General features: G+C 41.1%; 1 protein-coding gene and 1 long non-coding RNA gene across 6 annotated transcripts in view; one reads left to right on the top strand and one right to left on the bottom strand.

Moving 5' to 3' along the window:
- Positions 1 to 24,723, top strand: part of LOC110834742 (uncharacterized) — a 276,144-nt gene that overhangs the window by 5,812 nt on the left and 245,609 nt on the right. The gene's annotated exons all lie outside the window — the stretch shown is intronic.
- LOC110828196 (repulsive guidance molecule A-like) overlaps positions 1,100 to 24,723 on the bottom strand; it is a 73,633-nt gene continuing 50,009 nt past the window's right edge. For all 4 annotated transcript variants that reach the window (XM_022060685.2, XM_022060683.2, XM_087344160.1 and 1 more), the window contains exons 2-4: positions 13,201 to 13,337; positions 9,780 to 10,291; positions 1,100 to 5,760 (exon numbers count right to left, since the gene is read on the bottom strand). In XM_022060685.2, the coding sequence (XP_021916377.2) occupies positions 5,077 to 5,760; positions 9,780 to 10,291; positions 13,201 to 13,337 (1,333 nt within the window). In that variant the 3' untranslated portion in view covers positions 1,100 to 5,076. The remainder of the gene's footprint in view (positions 5,761 to 9,779; positions 10,292 to 13,200; positions 13,338 to 24,723) is intronic.

The raw sequence follows: 24,723 nt of genomic DNA, 5'->3' as shown, positions 1-24,723 counted from the left end.
GTTTTTGAGAGCAGTATCTGCTTGTGGATTCCTGGATCACAGTGCAGTAATTTCTGTATTGTTACTACAGCGGTGACTCGAATTGACAGTGGAGAAATGATGTATTAGGAAATGTCAATAAAGAACTATGAGACGTCATAGGCCTTCTGATGTACACGTAGAATGACGTATTCGAATCGCAATAAGATGATTGTGATATCGAAAGAATACTGAATCAAAACGTGTTTTTAAGTGTCTCGCTAATGACCGGTCTTGTCAAACAGAATTATTAGGTAGTATGTGAACCTGTTTGCATTAGTAGGCCCAGTTTAGCAGCATCGTTTAATAAACTGCAGTAGAGTTTTTAAGAAATTGCCCTAATTATAATCTTGCTACAAGCGATTTCATAACGACAAGAATGGGGCTCCAGGTCTGGAATAGAAGTTTTCGCAAGACCTTTCGTAAACCCGAAATTTTAAACAAATAAGTTCAGAAGAATGTGACGTATTTTGGTTGTTCCGTTAATATGAGTAATGTAGATGAACAAAAATGTCTTGAGGGTCACGATGAGATGACCTCTTCTCTCCTCGTGTTGATATTTTTCACGCCTGCCTGCCTGCCCAGCTGCCACGTCTTGTTTGCGTGATAACCTTTCAACTCCACTCTCGCGCCTTCCACTTGCAAGAATTGTCGAAAATGCGTGTAAAGTTGTGCATTCAGTCTTCGTGGTCAGATAACTCATATAATCAGAGCACGACGTCCACAATAAAACAAGATAGACGAAGACATTAACAGGCAGCTTATGGTTCTAAAGGATTCGGCCTTCTAAGTTTATAATATAGTTGTAATTCGTCAGCATTTCATTCCCCGAACCTGAACATACTTGTACTCCACATATGAAACGCCGAGACAAATGTCGGTCGTGATTTTGGGTACGGACGAGACTGCTGTGATTCGATTCCCGACAGGAGTCTTTCTAGAACATTTCTCTTTGCCAGCTCGCATTGAACGTACCCTGTAGTTAAAAAAAACCATTGCAATGGGCTGTTTTCGGAGTCGGAAACTGACATCTTCTCCTGTTGAAAAATGTTGGGGGAAAAGGGCCGACTGTGAAGAAATGTTTATGTCCTTAATGTCATTATATTTGTATTTGGTTAATCAACCATATTATTTCCTACACATCACAATATTCAATTTTATAAATAAAATGTACAACTATTTTTACAAGAAAATCACTTTTTCACACTTACAGAACACACCACTATCAACAACAGAAATCTGGAAAGCTAGTCGACACTTCGGGATCTCGAATATATTGACATGAGCGATGGCTTTACGTATTGCACAGTACAACTAATTGCTATTTAAATAATTCTGTCTTTATGAAAATAAGTACCAGAAAGCAAGCAGCCATCTTAAAATGTAATATAACTTTTACTCAAGTAAATCAGTCACGTTTCATATGAAATACCGTAGTTTCCATGAAGATGGAGCAAATGTCTGAAATATTTATTGGGGTGGGGATGAAAATACATGCCGTTACCACTTTCACGCACGTCTGATGCTTTATCAAGAATTACTCTTTATTTTAGAGTGAAAACTCTTTCATTAAACTGTGTGAACAAATCTAATTTTTATTTCTAAGATAAAAAATTAATTCATCCATCCGTACTAAAGTTTTTGAGTGTGGAAACAAGGAACAGAACAGAACTGAATCTTACAGCTCGGCATTAGTGTTCTTTTCTTCTTCTTCTGTTGAAGAATGTGAATGTTAACTGCTGACAAGCTCCAAACAGGTGGTTTAAAATGTGGCCGAAAGATGCCAGAATTGTCTGCTACTGTAATTACCTCTCCTTTGTGTTCCGCAGAAGTGTGAGAAACTAACCTAACCATTTGCCTCTTTGGCCGTAAGGAGTTAATGTAGCAGTCACTGCGTACTGAAAAGTACTTACTTGAAGAAACCGTGAGAATCTCAGTCATTGCCAACTCAAGGATGGACAAAGTCTGGCTGATAGAGCATTAGGTCACACCGGGAGAAAATATTTCATCCAGAACAGAGAAAGTGCGCAGAATAGTGGGGATTTTTTGGGTGGAAAGGAGATGCCCGCGCTTTTCAGGCACTTCGGGAAGACATTTTATTAAGGAAAGGACGAGTCTAGAATACTGAGAAATTTTAGTGAATAAAGATTGAATGAATTCACAATATTCGATTGCTTGAAAGTGGTTTTCCAGTACAAAAAAAACTGGGATAATAAAGGCATGTGGCTAAAAACTGGTAGAATATGATTCTTGGTATCGTAAACAAATTTAGGGTTTCGTAAGAGTCTCTAATTCACCTCCATTGTTTAGGGACTCAGCTCACTAAGCACACTGTTAACACAAATCAACTACAGAATAGTTGTCAAGAAGCATTGTATCTCGTCTCCCACAAAACTATTAATAATTCTCAGTATCTTACTAAGAATGAAGACCTGTTTCGTGTTTTAGAACACTTGCTACTGCTTTTCATCAGAAGACGAGAGCAGCCAAGTCTATCGACTGGACTCTGGGGTTTGATCCCTGACAGGGAAGAGAATTTTTCTTCTAGCTCTGGGAACTATTCCTCCTCGTCTAGTTGGTACTGATGGTCCTTTCCCTGGGGCAAAGTACGACCAGGGTGACACTGACCACTCACCCCATCTAGTGACGAGATAAAGAACGAGTAGGGGCTACACCCCATCTTCATTCTTGTGCCTCCGTGACATGTAGTGGAGACACCTTTCATCCTAACTTTAATTATATAATTTTCAAGGCTGTGGAGTTCACCTTGTGGCCCCACTGACTACATAAAGTATAATTTTGGTAGCTAAGACAATGAAAACACTGTGTATAGGCTTCTTCATTGATCCCCTGGCACGGAGGCCACCAAGTCTATCACTGAAATCAGCTGATGTCAGCTGCCACTTTCATTCAGTGCTGACATCTATGAATGCACAGAGAACTATCTGTACACCCGCATCAGATGATTAAAAATATTTTGTTCCGTATTATGAACCTGTTTCACAAAGAAATGATTTGAAGTGAATTTTATTCTTTCAAACATGAGCCGGCAATTTAAATTTTTTCACAATTTAGAGTGTGTGGAAGATGGCTACAAAGTATCCACATTTCAAAATTTATAAGTTTAATTTTAAAATTTTAAAAGTTTAAATTATATAACATACATACAATGAAGATCAATTATAGGTCGTAATGTATTTAAAATTTTCATATTTCATGTGTCTTTCGTTTCCTTAAACCCATTTTTCTCATTAAACCCTCACTTCGCCCATCTTGGTTTTAGGGTTCACTAGTGTTTCCAAGAATGTGACCCTCACTGAGGCCTGTATCTCCTTTTCATTTTTAGTTGTAGGCTAATTTATTTGCATAGAAGTCACTTTAATTTGTGATTAAATGGTAAATACTGTATTTTCAATCTAACATCTTCTCTGAAGAAGGGTTTTGGATATAAAAATATCTTTTATCCCACCGTAACAATCATTACGTACAGTACATAATGGAAGTAAGACTTTCTTTTTGTATGTTAATGTAACGAGACTCGCCCATTCACGAACCGAAGCATACGTAAAATTTTGATCAAAAGCAAGTACCAGGTCCCAGTGCGCTTCGCTGAGTCTCCTCCATTCTTAAGATCACCCGTCTCCTATTACGTACTAATATAACTGTAACAATCACGCATGCATATATACTGTACGTGTATATATTTATATTAATGTATGTGTTAATACAATGCAATACTTCTTTGATATATGAATATTTACAGCGTATATACAGAGAGACAATGAATGGGCTGTGCGCAATCTGCAAGGGCCACGTCGAAATACTTTCACGTGTCCAGAAATACTACGTTTTATGGAGAATGCTTTTGAAAAATCAGAAAACCGTTCTTGTAGGCTTGCCTGACTACCCATAAGATCAAATCTCAAATCTTCATCAAGAAAAGCATCTTAAAATAAATTATATTTGCGAGAAATTGGTGTGATGGAGTGTCTAGTTTATCATGAGCCCGTGTCTCTACGGTATTACGGCAAACTTCCTGCATTGTAGAGAAAAAGCTTCATTTTTTACTGTAGTATGGACTGCCTTAGTTCAAAAAAGTCTTCAAGTGCCACCCCACCCTCACTTTTGTGGAGGTCTCGCACCTTTAAAGAAAGTTTCTGGACACTTTACCAATCGTTCGCCAAGAACTCGAAATAATTATTAATTGTACGTATCCAGCATCGTACTGGATGAAATACCCTAAACAATTCTTCATTTTTAAGTCAATTTATCAAAAGAAAGTGTCAGAATTAATTTGTAATTTGTTGCTTCGTCCAATAAAGGTCCATTATTATTTATGGCTAGATTTCGGGAAAGAAGCAGGTAGCCTACCAACCTCAGATTTCAAGGCTGGCGGTCTCGTGATAAACTGGACTTCCTGCAGTCTGTAAATGTACGTCCATGTTAATGGCAGGTAGATGAGCTGGAAGTTTTCTCGGAGATTGAACAAGTAAAAATACGGAGTTTAAGTATCTGCAGAATGAGAAAGTGACCTTACGAAAAAAGTCGTAACGCAAGTCGTCAAAGGTGACTGTCCACTTTGTTCTTCTTCTGAGATCACAGTTGTTGCACCAACAAATCAGGAAACGTCCTTTCTGATATCTGACAAAACACGCGGGTCCTCCTTAAGATCATATTGCAATTGGGCGAGGGAATGTTTCGAATACGTTCCTTGATCTGATTGTTTGTAGTGGCCTGTTTTTATGAGAAAATTTTCGCAGCGGAGAGCAGATGACCAGCGTTCGAAAGCAAATATCTCAACCTTGAAGCTTTCAAAGGGGCACAATTTTAATAGGCCCGGTTTTTCTTTAAATAAGACGATCTGAAAAGCAATTGACATTGAACCCACGCGACACATCTGTTCTTCCTATAACGTTTAAATAACCCCTTTGTGTGTCGCGTTTATTTTGTACCTTAATCCCTTAACTTGCTTCGAATCTTGTCTCCACCGTTAAGGATGCACCAGGCCCTTTAGTGCCATATTTTCAGAGTTTGCAACACCTGGTGAAAGTAACGCCATTATAGAACACCTCGTGTCCACTGAAATACTGTCCCAAGAAGCACGAGTATTACGTTTGGGCTTCGTAAGAGAGACGCGTGAGAATAATATGGATTCTGTTCTCGGTGAGTCGTGGTTTTATTCTTGAGGGACGAGGGATCAAGTCTGAGGACATCGGCTTGGGCGGAGTGTGCTGCAGCCGCGAAATCGTTTGCACTGGCACCATCTCCTGTCGTCATGACATCAAACACACACCAGTCGAGATAATGGTCGGTCAGATTGTTAGTGACTTCGTTGCTATCTGACCTACGACAGCGTTCCATGGCCTTATTCCACGGAAGCTTGTGACCTCTTTCGGAGATTGGGTCTAGCTGTTCTGACGCAGGGCACCCGCGTACACACAGCTGAAGACTACTGTCACTGAAATCTCCATCGGCACCGCCGCTGAAGTTCACGAGTTCCTCTGGCATACGCGCAGAGAATGCCAGGTATCTGCCAGCTTGGCGCACGATCAGAGTGGTTTCGATATATCGCACATAAATTTCGATTCGCTGCTGTTCATGCACAGTCAGCACGACACTTGCATCGGGCCCAGACCGCTGGGTGCCGTCGATGAACGTGGCAGGCAGAGAAGCATCCGAGGCTGCTTCGTACGTCTTCTCGTCGGCGCAAGGCGTACTCCGTCCGCGGATGATTATTGTCACCTGCAAAAAAAGAGAAATGTTAACATCATGGTCGGATGACTTTAACCACTCCCAGTTGCCCATAATAACCCCTCTACTTGTAGCATAAATGTTCTAGTTAAGACGAGTCCACTGACTAAATGTGATTTGGCAACAACGCTGCTTAGGGGTTCAACGATGTTCACTTAATTATAATTCACGCTACTGTCACAGCGTAATGGCGGAGTGCCCATTCGTTTCGGAGAAGAAGAAAATGTATTTTTCATCAAGAACGGTGACATGTAGACGAATCATAATTAGAACGCAAGGACAGTTAGTTCGTATTTGTGGAGAAAAGGCGCTGGTGTAGAGGAAACAATCTAGTTTATTTACTATTTACTAATGATAGAGGTCAGTGGTGTAGCGAGGTTCACGGATCATCAAGAGTCTCCTAATCTGTTGTCAGTCAGTGAAAAATATACGCAGTTGCCCAAAATAATTTTCGCGTGTAATCATTTCTTATCTGACAGTCGTTTCGTTTATTTCGTATGGCAATGACGATACTTAAGAACTGAGACTTCCACACTCGGTATACTAACTAGAATAGCCACCGAAAGATTACATATAAATTGGGTGAGAAACTGCTATTCTGACGACGGAGAAGACACATACCTGCATTTAACGACGGCTTTTCAAGACAAAAAGAATTCTCAAGGTCACGACTTTCTTGCTTTTTCATTTTCGAAGGTTTCGTAATACCTTCGGCTACAGAACTATGCAACCTGCAAGGCTGGTCCCCTCTGACCCATGATACAAATCTTTAATATTCGGAAACATACGACTGAGATGTCGGTGAAGATATGTGGTCACTAATACAATTAAAAGAAAATTACTCCTAATTACCAACGCCATAACGCAGTGTACTGCGAAAGGAAAATGAAATTAAGATCGGATCGTGGCGACTCTGGTAGCAGGAAATACAGACGAGGCTGCGGTGGTGTCTGCGTATAGAGTCAAGCGATTTATTTTGTGTGCGTCTGTCAGGAATGTGGCTTCAGCCCCCGTGAAGAGAAAGCTGTGCAGGTTGGTACATGGTGTTGTCACAAGCAACCCGTGTGTGTTCATTCTCGAGCATTACTTCGAATCGAAATCGTCTTTTACTGTTCGTGAAATATTTAGCGATGCGAATCCTGACAAGGAAGTGCTGAGTAAAACGACTGGTAACAAAATTTCGGCATACAGGAAGTGTTTGTCTTCGGAAAGGTAATGGACGTCTGCTGTTAGGCTGTTCTGTAAGTTTTTCCTGACAAATAAGAAAAAAAATCTTGTAACTTTGATGTGACCAAATTTAGGATTGCGTTTTAAGTGGGACACGCTGTATTTAGGACACTACACGGCAACTACCTGCGCCTGATTTATTGGATTTTAGAACAGTTATAACATTCAATGGCGCCTTCTGTGCTTATGGCAAAAGTGATTCACAATACTTCCTTCGGTCGAAATTACCTGTCAAGAAAGTTAATAGTTTGAGTCATATTTTAACAGAGACTGAAAAGAATACGATTTTAAAAAAGCCTATTAATATTTTACACGGGACACTTTAAACAATGACTTGGGATGAAAGTTTTTTTTGAAACAGAGCGTTGGGAATTTTTCGACTTGAGAGGAAGTAACTGGCCGGAGAAACTGCGCAATGACTAGATTCATAATTTGTGATATACGAGGTTCTCAAGGCGGCGAATATGAAGATGGTTGTCTTCTGAGTTGTGCTGTGAGTGTAGTAGAAGTTTACAGGCGTTTCGGAGGTGTTTGCTGCCTCCATCATCAGGGCGCTGAGTTTGTTTTGATGAAGCAATAAGCACCGATGAAACGTCGGTCAGTTTATACAAGACTACACGGCGAAACGGCCATCTTCAGGACAACAGTAGTACAGAAACCAAATAGCTGGGACACCTCTACGTTCATGGGTAAAGAAACAAGAGTTATACCTAAACTTTTCAGATGCATCAACGTGAAAACCAAACCAAACAACCAATAGTGTAATATGTCAATAAGTAATTAATACTTGGGAAATATGGTTTTGGGCAGATGGTCATAGTAAAAAATAACTTCGCCCTACCTTTAAACAATTAATAAATTCTTAATAATAATAATATAATGATAATAATGATGTGCCGACCAAATGAGCGTGTAACAAGTTGTTGATACGATAAGAAGATAAGAATGTGGTTGGGGGGGGGGGGGTGAAGAGGTGAAGGTTCAGAATGAGAAAGCTCAAACTACACCACTTATTTGTTTTGATATATGACGTAATACTTCCTGTTGTATTTCCGGTCGGCAAGCAGAACCAATAGACCCAGGATAAATATGAAGCCGTCTCAAAAAGATTTCAGTTCTAAAATCTTGACACACCCCAAAATGGTTTACATTACACTGTACTGCATTGTTATTTGCTGTTTGCGATGGGGTGTGAGACTCAAGTCTCTGGGGTACTCTGCCTCTAGCGGACCCTACATTTTACTGCTAATTGAAAAACTGCCAAAAGAGATGGTTTACGTAAGGCCCCAGGTGTGAAGTTGCGGAGTTGCACTGGAGACAGAAAATTCGATTCCCGACTGGTTAAGACCTACCCTGACGTTTTCCGACATCTTTCACGGTCACCTCTCGTAAATCGAGGTTAAGTTTAAGCAACTAATTACGCTTCCACAAGCATCCCTCCGGATCGATAATTCGCAGTCAAAATGTTTCGTCCGACGCTCATAACCTCAGCGGTTGATACAGCGCCTTCAAATAACTGAAGAACTAGACACGAGGCCTAAATCTGGAATCGTCTAATATTAGCAAAAACAGGAAGTGAATTACAAACGGAGAAAAGAAACACACTGGGACTCAAACTACGTTAAAACAGTTAAAAAATATTTCTGGTGATCATTTTGGCATTCTCACTTTTAACCAACTTAACCAAAATTTAAAAAGAAAATAGTATCATTAGTCGACGCCTTGAGAACCTAAAATCTCACAGCTGTAGAAAATGAACGTCACTTAATACAGCGTCGAGAAATAACCAAGTGAGTCGATCGTAAATGTCAAATGGTTGATGTGCGCGGAGCTGGTAATAAGTCGCATTTGATTTCGAAATTAGGCACTGAGTGGGCTTCCCATGTTCAACAGCCAGCAGCTCTGAAACACATGTACTCCAGCTGCGAGCGGAATGCAACACAGGTGCGGGGGGAGAGAGAGTATTTTGTTGGGTTGGGCCCAATGCCCACGCCTGTTTGCCTCTGCCCTCACCTACCCTATAGCTACGAAGAGAAGCTGTCAGCAGCCACACTTGCGCGTCATATTTGGACGAGGAAAAAAACTGTCTCCAACCACCCGACCGAGTGACAACTGTATTCCGGGATTATAGTCTTGTATATGATGCCAATCCTGAAGATGGAAGCGATGCGTACTTCCGAAACGTTGGTTATCGTTATCGACACAAGACTCACGGTTTGAAACTAACTTTGAGCACCTTCAGCCTTATTTCTAGCCCTGAATAAGGAGGCAATGTATTCCTCCGAAACGCTTACAAGGCGTTAGTGCCCTTCACCGCGGCGAGAACCTCCTATCTTGCACCGATTAAATGTGGGTAATATGTCCGCTATTTCTGTAAGGAAGCTCGGGTTAATTAATAGGTGGCAAAGCCACGCATAACACACATGTGATGCGTTTTACCTACATAACGGGGGAAGCTAGAGTTTCAGAAGTGTATGTGCATATTATTGCGGGGTTTTACTTTCCTAACACTGCACGGTTGGTCTTTATATCGCGTTTTCTTGGAAACGTGGAGCAAATGTCTCCTGGATCATGAAATATTACAACCATTTGACCTCAGAGGGGGAAAAAACAGTAGCAAAGTGGAATCAATAAGTACGAATCTCTGAAACGTCTGTCAAACGCCACGAGACTGCACGGCGCAGTATCCCAGAAGGCTGTCGTCTTCATGACACTGGCAAATCGCCAATTTCATTAGAACAGGAAAGAAGGGTCGATCCTGTTTGCTGGATGTTGACTCTTACCTTCGTCGTGGCTGTTGCAGGAGATCCGTCCACGACGGGCTCGTTGGTGACTTGGACCCCGATGTACGGGTTGTCAATCAGAGGCCACGCGCCTCGTACTCGACACGTCTGATACTCGTTTTTGAACGTCTTTAGGTGCGGATCGCCGAACAGGCCACAGTGCTTGAATCGGTGCCTGCCCTGATACGTGCACTCTCGTTTTGGGGCGGGTGTGTTTGTCGTCCGGGGAGGCGCTGAGCTGGACGACGGTAAAGGGACGTGTCCCGCCGACGTGATGTTCGTAAGGAGTCTGGGGCAGTTGAACTCGCTGCCTAATCGCCCCAGAGTACTCATGGTGGAGTGGTAGTTGAGGTTACCCCGGCAGGACCGCGCCGTTCCTCTCAGACAAGATAAGTAGTCTCTGGCCACTTGGCAGAACTCGGTCGAAGGCTCTGGACTAGGAATATCTCGTTCATCCATCAGCCTTTCGTATTCTCGTGAACATTTGTCCACTTTGCATCCCTCGCAGCGTACTGAAAAATAAAATAACATTTCTAAAACATGAGATCCGGTTAATTTTCCTCTCAGCGCAGCGCACTGAGAAATCAGATAAATCTCTCTAAATATCAAAAGTCCAATTAATTGGAATTGGTTTCTGTATGACTTGCTTCATATCTTTCCAGCCGAGAATCGGACCCACGACTTCCTGAATATGACGCAATGCTGCCGTTCATTTACGATGTCCTCCAATCTCTCGGTTAAAATGAGTACAGGTTACGCAGAACTGCAGTCCTACATGTAAAGAAGTTCTTTTTGTGAAACTGCAGCGCTGTAGCAAAATACTGTGATTTCATAGTTTCTAGAAGGATGTAACCGGAAGACAAAGCGACCAAATTGTCACATTCTATTTATTTTACTGTCCTTTTAATATTATCCTTCCATCTATGGTTATACCTCGGGAATGGAACCACTGAGGCATCCCCATTAAAATTTTATGTCCATAGGTCCCTTCTCGTGCGTACTACATGACCTGCCCATCTCATCCTCCATGATTTGGTAAATAATGCAAATGTATGTTTTGTTGTTCACTTTTATCCAGCTTCCTCTTAGGCATATTTCCTATTTTGGAAAAGTTTTCTGGACTCAAGTTCTTTGAAGCCAGCAAAGCTATTTTTCGTGGAAAGCAAAAGGACAGTTTACTAGAGGCTAGCTTTAAAGCTAATAAATTTTCGTCCGAGTATATCTTCGTAGTCGATTTACACATGCCAATAGCGTTCTAATTAGCAACTAATTCGGTGAAATTCAGTATAACGTGTGGACAAAGTGCATAATTAATGGCTGTTAAAATAGATGGGACATGACCATGGAAAATTGTATAAATTAATCTTTATTTGCTTGCTGCGTTTAATCGAATAAACATCATAATACGTAATGTGTCATACAAGAACCTATTTTCAAAAGTCGTATCGTACGTGCGAACTTGTAAAGTTCCTGCAATGAAATGCTTTGTGGTGCCTCGGTACTCAAAGTCTAGTAACCAGTAATGTCTTCTCAAATTCGACTTGAGAAGTCACGTTTCACGTGTTGAAGCCGAGTACTATAAATCTAATGTGCGTGCTGTTCAAAGTCTCAACCCTCTAGTGTTTCTGCCTAGGACTGCTAATTTAGGCACGTGTTTGCTGCAACACTAACGAAAGTGCAAATTAAGAACTTCTCAGAAACAGTAACGTGAGGCAGGGATGTCCAGAGACACCAACTGTCGCATTATACAATCTTAGGCAGTTTATTTAATTACGCTGTATCAACTACAGAGGTTAACAAGCGCGAGAAAAATTATTTTAAAGTAGAGTTAACTGGAAAGGATATGAAAGATGGCAACATCATATTATCATGGTCTCAGCATTCAACTAGAGAAACTGAAGAAAACAACGAAAACTTGTGCCCATGGTAGCCGGAGCTTTAATCGAGATTTTACCCAGACATGTCCAGATTTCTGGAAGCCAGACACCACTTTACCATTGGCTAGTCTACCCAAGCAACTTTAAACTGTTTGAAGGTGGCTGTCTTCTGGGGTGTTGCACCGTGTAGTCCGGTAGAAGTTTACCGACGTTTCAGGACGCTAAGTCAAAACATTCGCTCGGCCGCCATATTGTTGCGTATTAGATGATTTAGAGGAAGGGGTCCGAGAAACCAAAAAAAGTTGACGAACGATGTTCAAAGTGACAGATGGTTGCCAACAAATTACAAGGACCGGCCAGGCCAAAGATCCTGAACGCCTTGAAACTTGTTGCTACTGGAATTGGAAACGTCACAGTGTTATCTGAAAAGAAAAGGACGGAGTAGCCAACTGGAAACTAATGACGAGGGCTCCTGACATCCTTACTTCATTGTGAGTGAAGGCCATTCGCGATCATTACCGTAATGGCGGTTACGACATGACTTGGCTTTGACTTGCCAATACCTTAACTCTGATTCAGCAATTGCATCAGGCTACTACTAAATAAAACGAGATTATCGAGTTCAGAACTGGACCAGGGCGTTATCCAACAACTGTTTTTAAACAATAAACATAGAAGCGTTATTTAAAGTATAAAGATGTTTTAAATAAAAATTCCTATGGTGTCATTTCCAGAAATTGTACTGTTACATGTCTAAATCATACAATCGCTAAATCTTCCGCTGTATATTGAAGGGTCAAAGGTTACTCTTTCACTTCTAGGTCGGTTGTGAATTAAAATATTTTTTAAGACGAATCAGGTTACTTTAATAGCAGAAAGTATTTACAACATCAACTGAGCTTAATTCCACCGTTCATAATGAGCTTATAGCACAACATTCGTGATGTTTGATATACTCATTTAAGACACAGTAATGCTATCCAATTAAAGATTACATTTAAATACTCAATACGTGTAACACTTAATGAATATGTTCCTGTACGTCTACTTTAACTTCTCTGCGCCATGTAATTGTTTTTTCTCTCTTCTTACATCGTGTTTCCACGTTACAAAATAGAATAAATTACATGCAAGCAACATCATTTATTATAGTTTGGTGTTCACATATATTCATTACGTCATTTCTAGCGTTCTGTTAGTCTGACTTCTAAGATAACTTGGATGGGATAATGAATTAAAGAAAAATTAATATACTCGGCATAATATCAATCCCAGAAGTGTTCTCCTCGGAATAGTCTTCCTTGAAAAGTTAACACTCAGGAAATTCCTGCCTTTGTGCCAGCCGACGGGTCGTCACCGTGTTCGCAACAGTCAGCCACTGGGTCCTATCCTGAGCCAGCTGAATTTCACCACGCGTGCTACTCGTTCCGCCAACTTCCTCCTCTATTTTAATCGCCCTAACAACACTGCCGAATTTTCATCGGTTAAAATGAGGGCAAAAGATATCCGCGTCGTAACAACGCGACACACCAAGAATCACGCACCTGCCATGATTAGGATGAAGATGAGTAGGAAAAGACGCGGCAGCCGGGACTCGGGGAGATTCGAGGGGAATCCCCAGTCCATTACACCCCCGGGACTTCCCCCAGCAGCGGCCGCCTCATGGCACTTCGGGCATTCCCTGAAACACACAAGGACATCACATCACATTTACGAACCCGATATAATTAAATGGTGATGAGCTGGAAAGTCTGTGGAAAGCGGTCTGAATTTATATCTAAGGTTATCATCACATGGAGGGACTGACGTAAATCACGAAAAATCTCAGGATCCCCAGCTTCCAGGATGATCTTCGATTACGAAAGAGTATCAATGACTCAGAGACGCTTCTAGGATGCTGGCGCACATTTAAGTATCATGAACACTTCAGAGCTACTACAGTTCAGTGTGTTTTAAGTCTAGAACGTGGAAAAACGTGACAAATTACATTAAATATGGGTCATCCAGTTAGAACAGAGGCAGAACGTATAAAGGTGAGGTTAGAACTAACTTATGAGTCATCCAGTCAGAATAATAGAAGCAATTATTCTTCTGTGAAGACAATGTCGCGAGGTTTCAGGAAATATGATTCTCGAATCGACTCTCGAAATCAGCGAAATGGAAATAATTCCGGTTTTCGTTGGAAACACTCGTTCCGAAAGAAAAGCTACTGGGTAGTTAAAAGGAAACCGGACAATCTCCGCTGTGATCTTCAATCTGTTTCTTATAAGGGAAGGTGAATAAATAAATTCCACTCATTTTTAATGGGGCGCCCTTTCAGACATGCGAGGTCGAGTCTCACGGCGATCCGATGTAATGATGTAAGCTGCGGAACGTGGGGCGACTGCATAATAGATCAGCAGTCGCTGTTAAGTTACAACGACGCCCTGTCTTCTCTTCTGCATTTCTGGCCTTTGTTCTGACTCTCTTTTTGTTGTCGTTTGGTGAAATAAATAACGAGACGTCCAGAGCAGCATCTTACAGGCCGTGTGGACATTTATAAAGCAGGGGAAAGATCAGAACTGGAGATTCCTGTCCAGCGCCACAACTTTCTTGGTTGGACGAAGCAAGAACTATTCTAGACAGACGCACACTGCCGCGGTTGCGCGTTTGCACAACAGAAGTATCACGACGCGCTACTTAATTTCAGTTACACTAACAATAAAAGGTTCTACGGGTTCGCTACAGTGTGGATTTGTGTAACAGGCAAAGAATAATTCAGCGCTTAAAAACCTCGCATTAACACGCCCAGTCGACACAAGATTTGGCGTTAGCAAAGCGACAAAGAGACGTGCTGGAGAAGACAATGACTTGTCGGCTTGTCTGTCACCTGTAGTACTGTGATAGGTCAATTATGTTAACTGCGTATCTCGGACGAGATACGAGAATATGTATACAGGTTGTTCACAAATTAGCAGACGATCTGAGGGTGTGTAATTGTTTACAACATATACGAAAAACTTTTCTACTGCAAAAGTCGCACAACATTCAAGTTTTTTTTGCACATGGTCGCGGAAGTTAGCACATAAGTTTTTCGTATTTGTTACAAATAAGTAATTACACGCCCTTCAAATCTTCCGGGTTTTTATGGACACCCGGTATAGTATGTCATATTTCGGAATTTGTGAGGAAAATAAAATCTCCCACAGAGCGTCTAAGGTTCGGACAAATAAATGAATGGGCACATTGCCTGAGCTAAATTACCATTACGACAGCGCGATCGGTGGAGATAAATCCCTGGAAAGGAAAATATGTGAGCTATGATCGGAGAATTCCATTTCCACCCCTGATCTAGCCAAGACGTACGTCTGTAAAAATTAACGCGGCTGATTGACTTGTGAAGAAGAGGGTGTATCAAAAGACCGAACAAAGTTGTTCACAGTGGAGAAATAAACAATACTGTGTAATAGTGAGCATAATAATTTTGCTGTACAGATCAAAACCTTCAGTAGATCCAATGAGTACAATCTGGCAACTCAGCTTACTGTAGCACACTACAGGCACTTCCTTGATGCTGAAGGGTGAGACAGACATTCCCCAAGCTGCGAAAACAAACGGGACCCTCAGAGTCCCTCCCGCGAGCTTTACATCCATTGGTGCTACCATAGGCACTCGTCCTGCTCCATACTACTCGATCTTTCAATCGGAGAGTTTTTTCTAATTGAGATAAATCCCAACATTTAATGAGATAGATTTGCCATTCAATGTAGCGCGCATGAATGGGGCAAGAGGTGTGCACCGGGTATAGGCTGGGAAGCCTGAGGGGAAGAGACCGCTGGGGAGACCTAGACGTAGATGGGAGAATAATGTCAGGCGGGATCTACGGGAGATAGGAGTTGAAGGAAAAACGGATTTACACAAAACGTGTCCTGGAATAAACACATATTTCTAGTTAACAGAATCGCGAGCTGTATTTTACGACTTGAAATGTATTTTTCGTGGGAATCAACAAAAAACATTACTAATATTTCAGTTGAAAATTTTACCATATTTTCATTCCAGCGTAATGTTTGTAGGTTAGCAATGCCTGACTCACGTCAAGGACGGTGATTATATATAATTGACTTTGGCTGTTATAGTGTTGTAACACATGTATTTCTCGTCATAATGGAAATGTTCACACACACTAAAAATTACATTGTAAGTAGTTTAATCTGTAGTAGTGAAAGACATACCACATAAAAAACTTTCCTTCATTCACTCTCCACTTAATCCTAGGGTTCTGCTTATTTCGCTAACGCGGGTAGCGTAAAAGCTGTCTTCTAGGTTGTTGAGCCGTGTAATCTGGTAGAAGTTTGCAGAACGTTTTATTACGGCGGCATCACCCTGATGATGAAGGCAGCAAACGCCACTGAAACGTCCGTTAACTCCTTCCACCAGAATACACGGTACATTTGGTGGAACTATGAAATAAATATGCATATGCGTCGTGAAATAGGCCACAACCTCCGCCTTCCTATTCCGCTGCCACTTAATTATCATTTTTCCATCTTAATCGACGCTGAAGACTTCTTGAACTATTCAATTATTAATGCCGTATTTTGTCCTTCTGTAAAATATCGTGGCATCTTTCGTGACAGAAAGCGTCTCGCGGTCAAATACTTTTGAGAGAAACGTTAATTTGAACCACCGATGGTCTGTCCTTACACCACGAAGAACACTTTCTTACCGCACAACGCGACACACCTTCAGTGTACGGCCTTCTATCGGGCAGTTTGATGTGACGAAAACTGGTCGTCATGATTAATAAAACCGCACTTGTTCGCCTTGCCGAGTTTCATGTCTGCCGCGAACCTGACGCTGACGGATTTCCTTGCAGATGTCACTATCCCACCATCTCTCGCAGTCATCTGACAGGACATCAAGGACTCCTTTCAAGAATAGACATAGGTGCACTGTTGTCATGTACAATTTCAAGTTCCCTTCGGCTGCAGACCTTTCTTAAAAACGGAACACACTTTTTTTCTTTTTACTGAATACCGTATAATAAATCTTAAATTATACTTGCGACTTCCACATCAACATTCTGTATTCATCCCATTGTAGATTTTAGATTTCACTGCCCCTCCCCCCTCCGAATCCATTTGATATTCCGAGTGCCTGTTTCCCAAAGGGTTCCCTACCAAAATTCTACATACATCCTTGTTTTATTCAACCAAGCCACATTCCAAGACCATCTTGGTCACTTGCGTTATTATCCGAACAAAAGTATCTGATGTGTATAAATCGTAGTTCTTTTGCATGCAACATTCTAATTGTTCACTTTACGTTACCCATTCTAGTTTTACATTTGTAACTCCAAGAAGCCACGTGTCTCGTACTCAATTCCGACATACACAAGTTCCGTAATGGGATTTGGGGTTTTCACGGCGATGAATCCGAAGCTCGGCTTCCTCATATATTGTTAAACCGTAAAGTCACGTAACCCACATTAAAAAAATATTTATTGATGGTTGCAATTCAATACAGTTCGATTGGATTAATACATACACAATATCGCTGCGTGTGTACAAGATCCCACGCAGGTCACGACATGTTGTAATCTGCTCGCGCCAGTCCTCCTTCAGTTGTCTTTCAACAATCGAAATGAAAGGATGTCTTTCTCAGAAGTGAAACGAGTGTTCATTGTCGAACACTACCTGGCATGTCTTTCTTGCTTTCTTTTAACTTGCCAGATTGTTTCCTCATTGTCCTGTGCCAAACAAAAGGAGAGTATTTCGTCTGGTGAACCTTTTCCCTGACACAGGAATTGTTTATCGGCTTGCAACAAACATGAGGGAAAGAGTGGAGACGTGCATCTCTGTACGCTGAGGACATTTACAATTAATTTTTTTATTATTAGTGTTCTGTCTGACGACAGGTCCGTTTACTCGGCAGATGATTCAGAAGTGGTTTGCCATTGCCTTCTTCTGTATGTAAATGATGATGAATGTGAAGTAATTGTTGGGATGCCACGGAGAAACCGGGGAATCCCCGGAGGAAAACTCCGTGTTGCCTAGACCACGGTCTTGCCCAACACAAGTTATAAATTTGGGCACCACCGGGAATCGAACCCGAGACCCCAGGATTACAAGGCCAGCGTTAGGCCACCGTGGCGGTACATTTACAATATAAAATTGTTTTTGTTATCTGATTCTAGTGGAATTTATTTTTTGACAAATGGTAGTGTGTCGGGAATGGGTTGCATGACTTTTCCATCGCCCCGAAGAAACAATTGCATGTGTTTCCATCAACATACAACATTTATTTCGACATCAGAATTCTATTCTTTTTACTTTCGATAAAGGGTGTGTAATGTATAATGCCGGAACATCGCTGTGGTCCTCGATTTTCTCAGCCCCACTCAAAAGACGTGCATGATTCATGACGGGGGTAATTATAACGGTACCGAAGGGACGCGATAAGAAGGTTCCAGGCTGCAAAATCTCTCCTCGAGAGTCTCTGTGGTTTGTACGCAGGGGCAGGCTATTCTCAACGACCTTGCTGAAGGCGTACAAGTACTAGGAAAGGAGCCACATTCTCGTTTCGTCTATACAAAGAAAGGAGAAAGAGACGCTCTTAATGATAATGACCTGACGGAATTTCTCATCGGATGAATCAGAGTTCATATTTTTTTTCTGGACATCTCGCTGGATTTCCAGTTCCAGACTGCAGCGCGCCACACAAGTGCACACTCGGCATCTAAACTGAGCATCTGCAAGTCGAAGACCCCGAATAATTTCGCTTCTACGTCAGAATACACGCTCGCCCATTCATACACATTATTCACTACTACTAAGTGGCTACCATACGTTATGCACGTCTGGAAAATTTGTGTATGAAGCGTGTAGTGTCGAAAGATATGTTGAAAACTCAAAAACTCAAAACCAAAGTACCTACTGCAGTCATCTTGTCGCTCAACACTACACACAGATCTGCTGACAGAAATACTTAAGTTCCTGCATATAAAATTATAAAACTGACATTGTTACCAACGTTTGAAATGTATTAGTCATTCTGATTAGTAATACCCGCGAGATGCAGGCCTTACTGAAGCTTTTATCAGTGTTTAGAAATGTGTTTAGTCATTTGGTTACCAACACGTAGGACATGCATACAATGGCTGTTATCTGTGTTTAAAATGCGTTACTCACGATGGTTAGTAATACAAAAGATATGCAGATCATACGCAAAATATATCTTGCTCCGAAATAAATTTTCGACACTTACAGTTTATAAATTTTGAATCTCGTGATATTTAATTAGTGATTTGTCTTCTGTTGTACCTTTATAAATAAAAATATATGGTATAAAGCTATTCTGAAAATATCTATTGGTTTCTGGACACAATATAATTCGGGGTTTAATTTCGGGTGTGTTTTGAAAAATAATTTAACAGAAGCTAAACTTTATTACAAATGGTAATGTCTCCGAGATACGAGGATTCTTTAATGAAGCAAATATAAATTTTTATTTTCGCATGCTGATTTGTTATATTTTTCAGTAAAAATGTGTTTTAAGTAAGATTTTTCCCCGTCATTCTTGAAGGGCATTTTTCTTGTTCAGTATAAACTGCGAACCATCGTGTGGTTAAATACAGTTTACACGTTCCAAGTTCACTTCTAGTCCAGGATCCCACCAACACAGTTGTATTTCAGCTGTTCTGCCCCAGTCAGCCGACAGACGCGTACAAAACACTGTAGAATAAATATGATACATGAGTTAACGGTGCCAAGTCTGAAGCTCGCCGCTTTAGGGACAGTACACAGGGACCAAGAATAGCTACAGACGGAATCGTCCCACAGCTGGGCCGGCCGACAACTGCAGGCAGCTAGCTACGAGTCGGTGTGTCTCGGTCGTTAACAACTGGCATCTCGCAGTCTCGCATGTCTGGCCCGCAACGAGAAGAACGTTCATGATTTCAATGAAGACGTAATTTGATTTCATCTGCTGAGAACCACAAAAAATAAGCATACCAATTTCATTCTTTTTCCCCCCCTGAAACTTTGAGGTGACCGTCTTCTGGGATGATGTGCCGTGTAGTCTGGTAGATACTTGAAGACGTTTCAGATGCTTAAAGCCTCCAGCACCGCTGAAATGTCGGTCAGTTTTTGTCAGACTGCATGGCACAGCATCCCGGAAGTCATCTTCATGTGTGGGGGAACTTAACACATCAACGGTAATAAGCATCCAGATTCCATGAAAAATGCATTTTTACGAGCTCAACAACAATTAGCTTTTCACGAATGAATCTGTACTATGGAATTATGAAAGTTGGAAATTGGTCGTAGTGTATTTACAGTCGAAATGCCAGCAGCGCACAATTACTCCTAACTAAACCATTTGAAGTAGAAACTCGTCTTATAATAGTTAAGAATCCGGTTCGAACCGCAAAGAAAACACAACATTTCACCATTACAAAGATCAAGAGATTGATTTTGGTTTAGGAAATAATCTCAGTTATAGTGAGACTCATACGACACCCATAAATACAAAATTAAGATATGCTGATTGTTGAAATGGTATTTTTAATTACCATTGCGTTTCACGAGCTCGTTCTGTGATAAGCGTATCGTTTCTTCGCGGACATCTTGTACTGTCGTAACTGACGACACAGAAAGGTCACAGATTGGTTCATTTTCTGTAGGTGTAAAAGGATTGTGACGTCATTTCTAATTGCATGGAGTCGGTGTGACAGATCATTGCAATATTAAGCCTCGAAATAACGTGCATTCGTCCCCAGGGCCCACTTGACAATTCAGTCCCTTACATATTCTGAACCTGTTGCCCCATCAATTGACAAACGCGCAGTTGAGACGAAGAAGTAATACAGTAGTTGAATATCAAACTAAAATGCATCGCATGACGAATACCTAATACGTTGAGAACAGGAAATGTATGGTTTCAATTGTAATTTGTCAGGAAGTCTTAATAAGCGTTACATAGTGTAATCAAAAATAAAAGTTGTTTGCAAGAAAATTCGCGTCTAGTCTAGTGATGACTATTCAATGCCAAACAATACTTCTTATTTTAACGTAGTTGACCTGTTTCTCACAGTGAAAAAGTTAATTTTTCGTGGTGACGGACTCGAATAGAAACATGTAAATAACACCGTCTTTTAAGGAAGCACGTACTTCGAGAGCAATTTATGACTTACATTACAAACTGATACATTATTTAGCAGAATCTAGCGAAAATATATGAACAGGATTCACTAACCTTCTAAAACCTAGCTCTATGATTATTTTTTTTAAAAATACATTAGACGTTTTGGGGGTAATTAAGTGTATAATAATGGGATGAAACTGTCACAAAATACATACATGAAGCCCGACTTTAAACGTGACTAATTCGAATTAAAACATGCCAGGGTCGTGGTACAAATTACTCTGTTGATTTTGTGATCAAACGTACAATCTTGACGATCAGGCAACTTCCGTCTTGAAAATATAAAGACCGGCTGTAGGTAATCCACTTGCGGGTCTAAGCTACATCTTTACCAGAGTTTCATAACAACTAGAAGGAAGTTGCAGTGTGATGTATCCTTCCACTATAAAATGAAGAGTACTTAAACAGATGGTCTGCATCACAAGTGCATATAAAGTACATAATCATCACTGTTAAAGCCATTATGGCGAACTTGAAGCAACCAGTAAGATTCAAGTACGATATTATTTACACGACATAGCTTGGTGATTGGTTGGCGCATCTCCAGTGGTTATCGGAGTAGGTCAGACGGCTTGTCACCATTATACCCGCGAGACAGAATACTCTCGTATCTTCAGTAGTGGGGGTACAGCACGCATCTTAGCGGGTTCAGAAGCGACAGGCCTGCTTAATCACCCTGCACATGTCGCTTTTTACGTAAACATTGTCGTTTTAATTGAAGAGAGGCAAATAGTGGAACAGACTGGTCGGTATCGCATCTCAGCAGGAAGCGAATGTTGACGCAGTCTGCAAGGAATGTCCACCTGAACACTTGAGGTGCGACAGCTGGAGGCTTCATCATCGTCCCAACTACCTTAATTCGCCTCATGACAAACTACTGAGACAACATTTGTGAAACAATTTCACTGCTACGAAACGTGCGCAAAACAAGTACATAAAAACAATATAGCGTACTTGCGAGATATTTAGAGTTCTTATAAATGAATTGGTCAATGTCGAGAGTCGCCAACTTCTTTTGGGAGAGGACGAGGAAATGAAATTTCTTGAGGTTATCACGGCGGTCGACGTTGGTCTTCCGGGTTGTGTCACCTTACTGTCTCCATAACTGAAGATGGTGACGGTATATTTCTACGAAACATCAAAAATTCCACACGGCAAGGATGATATTTTAATTCAAAATGGATCCGCGTGCATTTATAAAAATTGTGCGCGTTTGAAAACACTACTTTTATGCTTAATATATATATGACGTAAGCACTTTTTTTTACATTTTTAGCCTTAGCCTTATTCCAAACACAAGGAAGAACCCGTACGACTGAGTATTGGCCAAACTGCCCCTTCCCCAGCTGCTTACGTGAAAGTTCTCGCGGGCACACGACTGGTGATCCCCGGCCTTTATGATGCAAGAAACAACACACACGATGGCGTACACCTCGAATGTTAAGTTCTGCAGATGTTTTAAAATTTGTTGAGAAAATGTTATTACATGAACTCACAAAGTGGCCAGACTGCAAGTTCTCATGGTGGTGACTTCTGAGTTGTTGCGCCGTGTAGTCTGGTAGAAATTTGTCGACGTTTCAGAGGTGCGTGCTACCTTCATCAACAGGGCGGTAATTCAGGCGCGACTTCCAGCCTATATTAAGTCACATTACAGACTGGGCTCTCCCGACTTACCGACGTGTACCGCGAGTATTTTTATTTTGTAATATCTACATATAATTGACCAAATCTCCATTATAACGACAGGCAACATATGCCTGCAAACAGACGGACGTAATATCTGGATTATTAACTGAAAAATGTCCTTCCGGCTGCGTAACTGCTTCGGTCTAGAGAACAATTATCTAAGTTCCTGTATAACTTACTTCCTCTAACTTTGCGATAAGCCTGTGTAATTTTGATAGGAAACGTTTCTTGTGTGCAATTAGTAAAAAAATAGTGCTAAGGCTTACTTCTGCTACCCAGATGTTGGCAAGTGGACAGATCTGTGCTAAATGAATTTTTGAACTTGTGTGACTTCACTTGTTACTAAGAAGAATAACATTAATCAGTGCCATTTATTTCAAAGACACATATTTCCACTTACCATGCAGCATTAACAAATGATTACTTACGCAGTTTGTCTCACTGCTGTTTGCTTACTGCTACAATATGAGCACTGGATCTGGTCTCAGGGCTGATTAGCTTTTCTTCAACTGACACGTGACAAAACTCGAATAAGAAGGCTTAGTTAGCTTAACAGCTATGTTGTCGATCTTTTTGCAGTGTAAGTGTTTAGTGTTCAGGTATTATCTGTCTGTCTGACCTTGGAATTGAGGATGAACGTTGTGGTGGGTACTTATGGACTTAGCCAAAAATATAAGACTTTAAGCCTGCACAATGAAGCGTTTTAGCAAAAACACTGTAACTGACAAATTTCTAGCCACGGATTTACCGTCATCGTACTTCGTCGTGGGTCCGAATTTCCAAGGTTTTTCATCTTAAGTAACAAAGAGAGAAAATCTCTTCCGTCCATAGTTTTAACCCACTGTAACGTCTTACTTAACGTCACTGTTTCTTTTGAATATTTTCGCGCGCAACTAGAGCGAGTGCTTACACCATACATGGTATCCATAAATCAGAGGACGCTCTGAAGGGCTCGTAATTATCTTTTTATTACACATACTTATGTACTAAAAAAGTCATACAACATTAACGTTTTTTTCATTTCTGGTCACGGAAGTTCTGATTTTTTTTTTCAATCGTCCATTAATTTATGGACTTCCTGTATGTTCCTTCAGATCGCTGTATGTACGAATATCTACTTGTTGATAAAACAATGGACCATGAACTCCACATAAAGCCCACAGAATCCCCTAATGGGTTGTTTGCGATTTTAAATTCCCTGTCCGTCTTTATTTTATTTATTTAGTGTTCTGTCTGACGACAGGTCCATATGAACAGGATCCTTCCATACTTTTCTCGGACTGGGACCTGTTCATATACGTTCTTGGCAGATGATCCAGAAGTGGTTTGCCATTGCCGCCTTCTGTGTGTGAATGGAGTAATTGTTGGGATGCCACGGAGAAACCGGGGAAGCCCCCGGAGGAAAACTCCGTGTTGCCTAGACCACGGCCTTGCCCAACACAAGTTATAAATTTGGGCACTGCCGGGAATCGAACCCGAGACCCCAGGATTACAAGGCCAGCGTCTAACGTCTAAGTTTTTATTATACAAACGCGTTGTTAGCAGGATTAATTAACAGTAGGTATATTAGCCCCCTTTATTGTATACGTATAATAAAAAAAGCGTACAAAGATTTCGAAAAACTTTATCTGAACTTGATCGATACAGTGGACCTACACGGACAACGTTTAAAGTAGCCCTACAACTATTAACTCTCGCCAACATTCCAGATATAATAAAATGCCATTATGCGGCTTGGGAGTGAAACATTTGGGCGGGCTCACTGACAATTTCGACGAACGGCAATCCACTGATTCACTGCATAAGGCGGCCATTTGCAATAGTAATACCTATGCATACGTCAGTTCGCGTGATGCGTGAATCCTCAGGGACGGGACCTTTCTCTGACATCACTGAAAAAGGGCCTGGTGCAAGGTTATTTTTGAGAAGCAAATGGTCCCTCAAGGAACCCGAAATTTCATTACCATTCTCACAAAAGCCAGTCACGGGTCCATGTCCTAAGCCATAAAAATCCAATCTGCATATTCACCCAAGTTTCTCATAGATTAATTGCATCCAAGCAGTTTCTTCCACTCAAAAATATACCTATAATATGATACAGAAATATCGAATATTCCTGTGATATTAGGTTCTGTACAAAACCGTTTGTTCTATTTTGTATATCCCTAGACAGAGCAGAAATATGATTCCGAACA

The sequence above is a fragment of the Zootermopsis nevadensis genome, unplaced genomic scaffold, assembly GCF_977971745.1.
Source record: "Zootermopsis nevadensis isolate Lab colony 2312 unplaced genomic scaffold, Znev_1.0 Znev_ptg000007l, whole genome shotgun sequence".
Classification (NCBI taxonomy): domain Eukaryota; kingdom Metazoa; phylum Arthropoda; class Insecta; order Blattodea; family Termopsidae; genus Zootermopsis; species Zootermopsis nevadensis.
This window is presented reverse-complemented; position numbering and strand designations above follow the sequence as displayed.